We start from the raw sequence: 12,292 nt of genomic DNA, 5'->3' as shown, positions 1-12,292 counted from the left end.
GAGAGGGACTGCCACATCTAGGACTGTACATTACAAGAATAGAGAGGGGCTGCCACCTCTAGGACTGTACATTACAAGAATAGAGAGGGGCTGCCACCTCTAGGACTGTACATTACAGGAATAAAGAGGGACTGCCACCTCTAGGACTGTACATTACAGGAATAAAGAGGGACTGCCACCTCTAGGACTGTACATTACACTGAGGGGGTGAGTCCATACTATATGGATATTTGTCTCTGTTCCCACACGGAAGACTTTTGCGTGGACACCGTCCGCTCTTTCCGTTTCCGGCGCGGTTAGTGACGTCACTTCCGTGCGGTGATGGCGGCGCCCTTGTGAGAGGTGCTCGGTGTCACGTGATGCTGCTGCCGCCGCTGTGGAGCCGCTTCGCGGGGCCCGGCCGCCAAGTGATGCTGACAGGTGACGTCACACTCACTAACCATGTGCGTCACGCGGTCATCATGCAGGTGTGATGTCACAGGGTGCGATGTGATGTCACAGGGGCCTGTGTCCCGCAGGGGGTTATACTGTGTCACCCTGTGCACTTGTATCAATGTATGACTGTGTTGCTGCATCAGGTGATGTCATTGAGTTATCGCCCCTGCGTCACGCCTGTCTCGCCCCCGCGTCACGCCTGTCTCGCCCCCGCGTCACGCCTGTCTCGCCCCCGCGTCACGCCTGTCTCGCCCCCGCGTCACGCCTGTCTCGCCCCCGCGTCACGCCTGTCTCGCCCCCGCGTCACGCCTGTCTCGCCCCCGCGTCACGCCTGTCACCTTTCCCCCCGCAGGTTGCGTGTCGGAGACACACAGAGTGGTCGCTGCCGGGATGCGCACGTACGCGGCCCCCCCTGATTACAGAGGTGAGATATGAGCAGCTGCTAATTAGGGGTCACTGCTAATAACTGGGGTCACCATATTAACCCCTACCGTGCCTTAAATGTCAGCCCACAGAGTCACCATTGCAACTAAAGAGAAGTATGCAAGGTTATAATGATATAGCGGTACTAAGTATCACGATACAGCGCAGCATGTGCATTGTTACGGGGGAGGGGTGGTTTAATTCCCATGTTGTGGGGTATATTACACACACTCACCGCGCTGTTCTCCGCAGGGTAACTACGTGTTGTGGGGTATATTACACACTCCCCGCCGTGCAGTTCTCCGCAGGGTCACTACGTGTTGTGGCGTATATTACACACACACTCACCGCCGCGCTATTCTCCGCAGGGTCACTACGTGTTGCGGGGTATATTACACACTCACCGCCGCGCTGTTCTCCGCAGGGTCACTACGTGTTGTGGGGTATATTGCACACTTACTACCGCGCTGTTCTCCGCAGGGTCACTACGTGTTGCGCGGTATATTACACACTCCCCGCCGCGCTGTTCTCCGCAGGGTCACTACGTGTTGTGGGGTATATTGCCCTGTTCTCCGCAGGGTCACTACGTGTTGCGGGGTATATTACACACTCACCGCTGTTCTCCGCAGGGTCACTACGTGTTGTGGGGCATATTACACACACACTCACCGCCGCGCTGTTCTCCGCAGGGTCACTACGTGTTGTGGGGTATATTGCACACTCACCGCCGCGCTGTTCTCCGCAGGGTCACTACGTGTTGTGGGGTATATTACACACACTCACCGCCGTCCTGTTCTCCACAGGGTCACTACGTGTTTTGGGGTATATTACACACTCACCGCTGCGCTGTTCTCCGCAGGGTCACTACGTGTTGCGGGGTATATTACACACACTCCCCGCCGCGCTGTTCTCCGCAGGGTCACTACGTGTTGTGGGGTATATTACACACACTCACCGCCGCCCTGTTCTCCGCAGGGTCACTACGTGTTGCGGGGTATATTACACACACACCGCCGCCCTGTTCTCCGCAGGGTCACTACGTGTTGCGGGTATATTACACACACTCACCGCCGCGCTGTTCCCCGCAGGCTCACTACGTGTTGCGGGTATATTACACACACTCACCGCCGCGATGTTCCCCGCAGGGTCACTACGTGTTGCGGGGTATATTACACACACCCACCGCCGCCCTGTTCTCTGCAGGGTCACTACGTGTTGCGGGGTATATTACACACACACACCGCCGCGCTGTTCTCCGCAGGGTCACTACGTGTTGCGGGGTATATTGCATCCTCCTCACCGCCGCGCTGTTCTCCGCAGGGTCACTACGTGTTGCGGGGTATATTACACACACACACTCACCGCCGCGCTGTTCTCCGCAGGGTCACTACGTGTTGTGGGGTATATTACACACACACTCACCGCCGCGCTGTACTCCGCAGGGTCACTACGTGTTGTGGGGTATATTACACACACACACTCACCGCCGCGCTGTTCTCCGCAGGGTCACTACGTGTTGCGGGGTATATTACACACACACCGCCGCGCTCTTCTCCATAGGGTCACTACCATGTATCGGGGTATATTACACACACTCAGGGTCACTACGTGTTGTGGGGTATATTGCACACTCCTCACCGCCGCCCTGTTCTCCGCAGGGTCACTACGTGTTGTGGGGTATATTACACACTCACCGCTGCGCTGTTCTCCGCAGGGTCACTACGTGTTGCGGGGTATATTACACACACTCACCGCCGCCCTGTTCTCTGCAGGGTCACTACGTGTTGTGGGGTATATTACACACACACACCGCCGCGCTGTTCTCCGCTGGGTCACTACGTGTTGCGGGGTGTATTACACACACACCGCCGTGCTGTACTCCGCAGGGTCACTACGTGTTGTGGGGCATATTGCACACTCACCGCCTCCCTGTTCTCCGCAGGGTCACTACATGTTGTGGGGTATATTACACACACTCACCGCCGCGCTGTTCTCCGCAGGGTCACTACGTGTTGCGGGGTATATTACACACACACACTCCCCGCCGCGCTGTTCTCCGCAGGGTCACTACGTGTTGTGGGGTATATTACACACACTCACCGCCGCCCTGTTCTCCGCAGGGTCACTACGTGTTGCGGGGTATATTACACACACTCACCGCCGCCCTGTTCTCTGCAGGGTCACTACGTGTTGTGGGGTATATTACACACACACACCGCCGCGCTGTTCTCCGCTGGGTCACTACGTGTTGCGGGGTGTATTACACACACACCGCCGTGCTGTACTCCGCAGGGTCACTACGTGTTGTGGGGCATATTGCACACTGACCGCCTCCCTGTTCTCCGCAGGGTCACTACATGTTGTGGGGTATATTACACACACTCACCGCCGCGCTGTTCTCCGCAGGGTCACTACGTGTTGCGGGGTATATTACACACACACACTCCCCGCCGCGCTGTTCTCCGCAGGGTCACTACGTGTTGTGGGGTATATTACACACACTCACCGCCGCCCTGTTCTCCGCAGGGTCACTACGTGTTGCGGGGTATATTACACACACTCACCGCCGCCCTGTTCTCTGCAGGGTCACTACGTGTTGTGGGGTATATTACACACACACACCGCCGCGCTGTTCTCCGCAGGGTCACTACGTGTTGTGGGGCATATTGCACACTCACCGCCTCCCTGTTCTCCGCAGGGTCACTACATGTTGTGGGGTATATTACACACACTCACCGCCGCGCTGTTCTCCGCAGGGTCACTACGTGTTGCGGGGTATATTACACACACACTCACCGCCGCGCTGTACTCCGCAGGGTCACTACGTGTTGTGGGGTATATTACACACACACACTCACCGCCGCGCTGTTCTCCGCAGGGTCACTACGTGTTGCGGGGTATATTACACACACACCGCCGCGCTCTTCTCCATAGGGTCACTACATGTATCGGGGTATATTACACACACTCAGGGTCACTACGTGTTGTGGGGCATATTACACACACACTCACCGCCGCGCTGTTCTCCGCAGGGTCACTACGTGTTGTGGGGTATATTGCACACTCCTCACCGCCGCGCTGTTCTCCGAAGGGTCACTACGTGTTGCGGGGTATATTACACACACACCGCCGTCCTGTTCTCCGCAGGGTCACTACGTGTTTTGGGGTATATTACACACTCACCGCCGCGCTGTTCTCCGCAGGGTCACTACGTGTTGCGGGGTATATTACACACACACTCCCCGCCGCGCTGTTCTCCGCAGGGTCACTACGTGTTGTGGGGTATATTACACACACACACTCACCGCCGCGCTGTTCTCCGCAGGGTCACTACGTGTTGCGGGGTATATTACACACACACCGCCGCGCTCTTCTCCATAGGGTCACTACCATGTATCGGGGTATATTACACACACTCAGGGTCACTACGTGTTGTGGGGTATATTGCACACTCCTCACCGCCGCCCTGTTCTCCGCAGGGTCACTACGTGTTGTGGGGTATATTACACACACACACACCGCTGCGCTGTTCTCCGCAGGGTCACTACGTGTTGCGGGGTATATTACACACACACTCCCCGCCGCGCTGTTCTCCGCAGGGTCACTACGTGTTGTGGGGTATATTGCACACTCACTACCGCGCTGTTCTCCGCAGGGTCACTACGTGTTGCGGGGTATATTACACACACACCGCCGCCCTGTTCTCCGCAGGGTCACTACATGTTGTGGGGTATATTACACACACTCACCGCCGCGCTGTACTCCGCAGGGTCACTACGTGTTGTGGGGTATATTACACACACACACACTCACCGCCGCGCTGTTCTCCGCAGGGTCACTACGTGTTGCGGGGTATATTACACACACACCGCCGCGCTCTTCTCCATAGGGTCACTACATGTATCGGGGTATATTACACACACTCAGGGTCACTACGTGTTGTGGGGTATATTGCACACTCCTCACCGCCGCGCTGTTCTCCGCAGGGTCACTACGTGTTGCGGGGTATATTACACACACACCGCCGCCCTGTTCTCCGCAGGGTCACTACGTGTTGTGGGGTATATAACACACACTCACCGCCGCGCTGTTCTCCGCAGGGTCACTACGTGTTGCGGGGTATATTACACACACACTCACCGCCGCGCTGTTCTCCGCAGGGTCACTACGTGTTGTGGGGTATATTACACACACACACACACCGCTGCGCTGTTCTCCGCAGGGTCACTACGTGTTGCGGGGTATATTACACACACACTCCCCGCCGCGCTGTTCTCCGCAGGGTCACTACGTGTTGTGGGGTATATTGCACACTCACTACCGCGCTGTTCTCCGCAGGGTCACTACGTGTTGCGGGGTATATTACACACACACCGCCGCCCTGTTCTCCGCAGGGTCACTACGTGTTGTGGGGTATATAACACACACTCACCGCCGCGCTGTTCTCCGCAGGGTCACTACGTGTTGCGGGGTATATTACACACACACTCACCGCCGCGCTGTTCTCCGCAGGGTCACTACGTGTTGTGGGGTATATTACACACACACACACCGCTGCGCTGTTCTCCGCAGGGTCACTACGTGTTGCGGGGTATATTACACACACACTCCCCGCCGCGCTGTTCTCCGCAGGGTCACTACGTGTTGTGGGGTATATTGCACACTCACTACCGCGCTGTTCTCCGCAGGGTCACTACGTGTTGCGGGGTATATTACACACACACCGCCGCGCTCTTCTCCATAGGGTCACTACCATGTATCGGGGTATATTACACACACTCAGGGTCACTACGTGTTGTGGGGTATATTGCACACTCCTCACCGCCGCCCTGTTCTCCGCAGGGTCACTACGTGTTGTGGGGTATATTACACACACACACACCGCTGCGCTGTTCTCCGCAGGGTCACTACGTGTTGCGGGGTATATTACACACACACTCCCCGCCGCGCTGTTCTCCGCAGGGTCACTACGTGTTGTGGGGTATATTGCACACTCACTACCGCGCTGTTCTCCGCAGGGTCACTACGTGTTGCGGGGTATATTACACACACACCGCCGCCCTGTTCTCCGCAGGGTCACTACATGTTGTGGGGTATATTACACACACTCACCGCCGCGCTGTACTCCGCAGGGTCACTACGTGTTGTGGGGTATATTACACACACACACACTCACCGCCGCGCTGTTCTCCGCAGGGTCACTACGTGTTGCGGGGTATATTACACACACACCGCCGCGCTCTTCTCCATAGGGTCACTACATGTATCGGGGTATATTACACACACTCAGGGTCACTACGTGTTGTGGGGTATATTGCACACTCCTCACCGCCGCGCTGTTCTCCGCAGGGTCACTACGTGTTGCGGGGTATATTACACACACACCGCCGCCCTGTTCTCCGCAGGGTCACTACGTGTTGTGGGGTATATAACACACACTCACCGCCGCGCTGTTCTCCGCAGGGTCACTACGTGTTGCGGGGTATATTACACACACACTCACCGCCGCGCTGTTCTCCGCAGGGTCACTACGTGTTGTGGGGTATATTACACACACACACACTCACCGCCGCGCTGTTCTCCGCAGGGTCACTACGTGTTGTGGGGTGTATTACACACACACTCCCCGCCGCGCTGTTCTCCGCAGGGTCACTACGTGTTGCGGGGTGTATTGCACACTCACCGCCGCGCTGTTCTCCGCAGGGTCACTACGTGTTGTGGGGTATATTACACACACACACACACTCACCGCCGCGCTGTTCTCCGCAGGGTCACTACGTGTTGCGGGGTATATTACACACACACACTCATCGCCGCGCTGTTCTCCATAGGGTCACTACGTGTTGTGGGGTACATTGCACACTCACCGCTGCGCTGTTCTCCGCAGGGTAACTACGTGTTGTGGGGTGTATTGCACACACACCGCCGCGCTGTTCTCCGCAGGGTAACTACGTGTTGTGGGGTGTATTGCACACACACCGCCGCGCTGTTCTCCGCAGGGTCACTACGTGTTGCGGGGTATATTACACACACTCACCGCCGCGCTGTTCTCCGCAGGGTCACTACGTGTTGCGGGGTATATTGCACACACACCGCCGCGCTGTTCTCCGCAGGGTCACTACGTGTTGTGGGGTGTATTGCGCACTCCTCACCGCCGCGCTGTTCTCCGCAGGGTCACTACGTGTTGTGGGGTGTATTGCGCACTCCTCACCGCCGCGCTGTTCTCCGCAGGGTCACTACGTGTTGTGGGGTGTATTGCGCACTCCTCACCGCCGCGCTGTTCTCCGCAGGGTCACTACGTGTTGTGGGGTGTATTGCGCACTCCTCACCGCCGCGCTGTTCTCCGCAGGGTCACTACGTGTTGTGGGGTGTATTGCGCACTCCTCACCGCCGCGCTGTTCTCCGCAGGGTCACTATGTGTTGTGGGTGTATTGCGCACTCCTCACCGCCGCGCTGTGCTCCGCAGGGTCACTATGTGTTGTGGGGTGTATTGCGCACTCCTCACCGCCGCGCTGTTCTCCGCAGGGGTTACTATGAAGGATCGCCCCAGGCTGCGCTTCGTGAACAAGGCTCCGGACCTCGTCAAGGTGAAGAAGGAACCAAAGAACCTGCGTGATATCTACGGCCCCGCGCAGGAGGGGCGCGATTTCCAGGAGGGCGAGTATGGAATTGTGGTGAGGGGGTCTCGCACTCGCATATCATCACTGGGGGGGTGGGGGATAGAGAATGTCCAGCGGTGTGGCCATTGGGGAGGGTGAGGGCGGGGGGTGAATGTCCAGCATTGGGGGGGGTGAATGTCCAGCATTGGGGGGGGGGGGTGAATGTCCAGCATCGGGGGGGGGGGGGGTGAATGTCCTGCAGTGTGACCATTCCGGGGGGGTGGGAGGGGTGAATATCCAGCAGTGTGGCCATTCTGGGGGGTGGGAGGGGTGAATATCCAGCAGTGTGGCCATTCCGGGGGGGGGGGTGGGGTGAATATCCAGCAGTGTGGCCATTCCGGGGGGGGGGGGGTGAATATCCAGCAGTGTGACCATTCCGGGGGGGTGGGAGGGGTGAATATCCAGCAGTGTGGCCATTCCGGGGTTGGTGGGAGGGGTGAATATCCAGCAGTGTGGCCATTCCGGGGGGGTGGGGGTGAATATCCAGCAGTGTAGCCATTCCGGGGGGGTGGGGGTGAATATCCAGCAGTGTGGCCAGTCCGGGGGTTGGGAGGGGTGAATATCCAGCAGTGTGGCCATTCAGGGACTGTGACGGCCATTAGCTTTGACGCACATTTTCTTGTCAGGCTGAGCCCTGCTCTATTGCTTGGCGTGTAGCTATTCTATGCGCCACGTTATCCTGCCGTGCGTGCGCTCCTGCCCTGTGTTATCTCGCTCTCTGTTTTTGCTAGACCGGTTTTTATTTTATTTGACGACCAGAAAATGTAACCATGTTACCAAGCGTGTAACCGCCCCCGTTTAACCGCCCCCGTGTAACCGCCCCCGTGTAACCGCCCCCTACATCATACAAGCAGCTTCAGGATTGATACTGAAAACAAGTACCTGACACTTTTGTGCCTGAAGTACTTTTTACAATAGAAAAGTTTTCTTCTAACACTGCGCTTCACGGCTACAAGTTGCTCGTTCCCAACAAAGTGCTGTTACATTTGGTGCCCATTTAGTAAAATGTATCGTCCTTTTGCCTGATCCTTTACACACTTATTTTCCCCTCTTGGAGCGTATTTCGGTATACTTACCCCCCCTTCAAGTCAGTGAGGTTTTGGGTAGATCAAACCTCGGAGTGGGGGGGGAATTACCCCCTAATCTTACACAAAAAGCAGGACTTTGTTACCGACCCTTTTTATTTTAGATCTGATTGAGATGTTTAGAAGCATCTCAATCTATAAATGTATTTATATTTTCATCAAAAGGAAGTAGCGTGTTTTTCTAGAATTGATCATAATCGGCGTGTTTTTGCTCCCCCCCCCCCCCCCCCCGTCGGACTGTTGTAGGGTTTCACACGCTTTATTTTTCAAAACTACAGTAAAATAGGGGAGACTGAAAAGAGATATATTAACATGTTAAAGTCTGAACTGGGAATCATGCTAACATTATTTGTATTTTTACACATATTCACTTCTAAAGACTATTTATATCGGCGATGTATGTTTTTATCTTGTGTTCGGTGGAACCAGGGCCCGAGATTCTGAGGAAAATCGGGCAATTGGGATGGGACCGATGAAAAATCAATCATTTTATGTCAGAATGCAAAAATGTTGCAATGTAATAATTCTTGTTATAAGATGTGATTATATAAAACTTCTCATAGCACGAGTAATATTCTGTACACAGCACATGTGGGTCGTGGTTCTGTGGAGTCACGATACATTTTGAGTCCGTTTTGCTGTTTGTAAAAGCCAATACCCCCCCCATAATTTGCCGATTTTTGGGGCGGGGCGGGGCCAAAGTATCACCTAATCCGGGCACTTCCACGTCATGGCTCCTAGTGCGACCATGTGATGCGGTGGCTGGGCCTGCATGCCAGAAATGGACGTGAAGGAGGATCTGACCCGTGCAAACGAGCGTGTACCTGCGCAATCGTTAGCGCAGTCTGCAGGTTCATGTGTAACCCGAGCTTCTCTCCTTCTCTCTGCAGGCTCTGGGTGGGGGTTACTTACATTGGGGACACTTTGAGATGATGCGTCTGACCTTGATCCGTTCCCTCTCGTCACGCACGACCTTCAGCCGATGGCTGGTAGTCCCTCCGCACAAGCCTGTGACCCGGAAGGGACTGGGCCAGCGCATGGGCGGCGGGAAGGGGGCTGTGGACCATTACGTGACCCCAGTGAAAGCCGACCAGCTGGTGCTAGAGGTGGGGGGCCACTGCGAGTTCGCGGAGGTGCAGCCTGTGCTGATTCAGCTGGCCAAGAAACTCCCCTTCCGAGCGCAGGCCGTGAGCAGGGAGAGCCTGGCAGAGGCCCGGCTGCAGCAGGAGCAGAGAGCGCTGAACGATCAGAACCCCTGGAGTTTCACGCGCCTCGCCACACGCAACATGCTGGGCTGCCGCAAGTGGCTCAGTCCGTATGATATCCAGACCAAGGGCCGGTACGCCGGCAAACGGCACCTGCCAAACCGGGCCTGAGAGGGGGCGGAGCACCCCTGAAACCTCCGAAATATGAGGTGTGAGCGTATACTGAACCCCAGATACCAGGGTGATAGTGTGTGCAGATAGTGCAAGGTTCATTCTTTTATTTCTGTGGAGAGACTGCCAATCTGAGCTTTGTGGGGTCTCCGTGAGCCCCCCCCCCCCCCCCCCCCAAAGCACACAAGATATGAAGATAGTACACAGGGGCCTGTAACTTGATACAGTAACTACAGTTATATTGGGGTGCCCCTTCCCACATTCTGGCAGCGATGGGCGAGGGATACCTAAATAAACACCTTGAACTGTCATTGCAGGTTACTTTGTGTTTTAGGGGTGTTGTAGCAGGAACAGAAAACCTGCTAAATCCTTAAACAATAGGGGAATGGCTATGCACGGGGTGGGAATCCTATTAATGCTGTTTGTGGTCACAACCTAAAGGGGTAGCAAGTGCCAGAGGTTGTGTGGGGAGTGAATAATCGTCTCTGACTGTGGGCCTGGGAAGGGTGGATATATTTCCCGGCAGTATTTGTGTCACGGGACCCTGGTTTGTCACCATACACACGACACACAACAGAAGAATTTCAGTGATTCTTTAATGTCGCCACTCCGTATCCTTTACAAATGTGGTAGTGTGCGGTCTCTGTACATTCATCCTCTTCATCGGGGGTGGACGGTTCACGCTGGGGTTTTTTGTTCGTTTTGAGGAAAAAAGAAAAACAGAAATGTGGTTTTTCGACGTCCCCAGCTGTCACGTCACTAAACGTCTGTCTGTGTGGCTGTGATTTCAAGAAAAAGCTCAGCTCCGGGTGACACAATCTACCAGCTGCAGCAATTCCAATAATAACCGCCATCTTTAATGAGCCCTGATTAGAAGTAAAATATGACTATAGAATTGTCTGCTGAAACATGATCAGATTAAAAGGTGTTTTTAATATATACATATAAATATTTATATTTTCCCCCGACACTTGGCAATTGCTACAATGTTTTAGCGACGATCCCCGTCTGTTCTACCAGCAGTCTCAATGAGACAGTCCCGTCTGTTCTGCCAGCAGTCTCAATGAGACAGTCCCGTCTGTTCTGCCAGCAGTCTCAATGAGACAGTCCCGTCTGTTCTACCAGCAGTCTCAATGAGACAGTCCCGTGCGCTCACCTCAAGCAAAGATTCCTCCAATTGTTGACGCCGTGATAATTACAAGAATTACACAGCAAATCAGAATCATTATCTTCTTCTGCAGAGGGAGGGAGAGACGGTCAGGAGAGAGGGAGAGAATAGGAGGGAGAGACAGGCACAGATGGAAAGAGAGAGAGAAAGAGAGCGCACGCTTGTTTCTTCATATAGTGTTGGGATATTTAACCCCAGAGTGAGACAGATCCCCTCCTATAAGGCTGGCTGCATCATTTAAAAACTGGTTTGGAAAAATAAAATGTTAATTTACAAACTTGTAGAAAAATAAATAGCAAACGATTGAGGGCTGCAGACTGTGTGATGTCCCTCCGAGAGGCGCGGCACAAAGCCCCCACGTTCCTAATCCTGGGAGGCCGCCCCCTACCGCTCCTTATTCACATTCTGCGAGTTACACCGCGGCCTCTCAAATGATATGACCACTCCAATATGGCTGCCTCCTGCGCGGACCTCGGGAGTATGCGAGGACACCCCACTTACTTCTGTATGGCTCCTTAATGACCAGCCAAAGAACGCTACATACAAATAAGGGGGGCTCTTGCCTCTGAGCATATAAAGATCCCCCGTGGAAGAACAGCGGCTAGAACCATGGGAAGTGATGCGTGCGCCAGCCTTAATTAGTCTGCTTCATTAGCCAAACGGCGTCGCTGGTTTCCTGAGTCATGGAATAAAATATTAAAATAAAAACGTCGCCCATGCCACTGATTCGAATGCCAACACAGGAAGTGACACGGCCGCAGCAGATTATCCCACAGGAAGTGACACGCTGCGGCTACCGACAAAGGGTTCAACGAAGGGGAGAGGTAGGAGCTAAAAAGGGTGGAGCCCCCCAGAGGCAACGATTGGATCCATTCCCAGGTGGACAGGAAGTGCGGTCGGGCCACAGGAAGTGATGGTGTGTGGCGGGAGGAAGCTGGGGGAGGTAGTTGGGATCGGTCGCTGGTTCGGAGAGGATGGGGGAGGTCTCGGGAGGGGTGATGGACTGGGGAGCAAAGGAGAAAAGTGTTATAGGAACACCCCCCTTATAAGAACATCTCACAGCCCCTTCCTATGTGGGAACCCCTGTTATAAGAACATTTCCCCCTTATAAGAACATCCAAAATCCCGATGTGTCCCTTGTTATGG

The 12,292-nt window shown here is 54.8% G+C and overlaps 1 protein-coding gene and 1 long non-coding RNA gene across 4 annotated transcripts; one reads left to right on the top strand and one right to left on the bottom strand.

Moving 5' to 3' along the window:
* The first annotated feature begins 276 nt into the window (after positions 1 to 276).
* Positions 277 to 10,289, top strand: MRPL16 (mitochondrial ribosomal protein L16). 2 transcript variants are annotated; one of them, XM_075580650.1, is made up of 4 exons: positions 277 to 420; positions 788 to 859; positions 7,384 to 7,532; positions 9,493 to 10,289. In XM_075580650.1, exons 1-4 carry the CDS (start codon positions 360 to 362, stop codon positions 9,976 to 9,978), a joined length of 768 nt encoding a protein of 255 aa, XP_075436765.1. In that variant the 5' UTR covers positions 277 to 359; the 3' UTR covers positions 9,979 to 10,289. The 2 variants fall into 2 exon arrangements, with proteins under 2 accessions (XP_075436765.1, XP_075436764.1); XM_075580649.1 differs by having other exon boundaries at positions 379 to 443.
* A 267-nt stretch (positions 10,290 to 10,556) lies between these two features.
* Positions 10,557 to 12,286, bottom strand: LOC142473403 (uncharacterized). Of its 2 annotated transcripts, none has more exons than XR_012790073.1 (2): positions 11,135 to 12,286; positions 10,557 to 10,844 (listed from the first exon to the last, which is right to left on the bottom strand). It is a non-coding gene; the product is annotated as an uncharacterized LOC142473403 (long non-coding RNA). The 2 variants fall into 2 exon arrangements; XR_012790072.1 differs by having other exon boundaries at positions 10,557 to 10,661.
* Between the last annotated feature and the right edge of the window lie 6 nt (positions 12,287 to 12,292).

This window comes from Ascaphus truei (assembly GCF_040206685.1).
Source record: "Ascaphus truei isolate aAscTru1 chromosome 8 unlocalized genomic scaffold, aAscTru1.hap1 SUPER_8_unloc_2, whole genome shotgun sequence".
Taxonomy (NCBI): Eukaryota; Metazoa; Chordata; class Amphibia; order Anura; family Ascaphidae; genus Ascaphus; species Ascaphus truei.
This window is presented reverse-complemented; position numbering and strand designations above follow the sequence as displayed.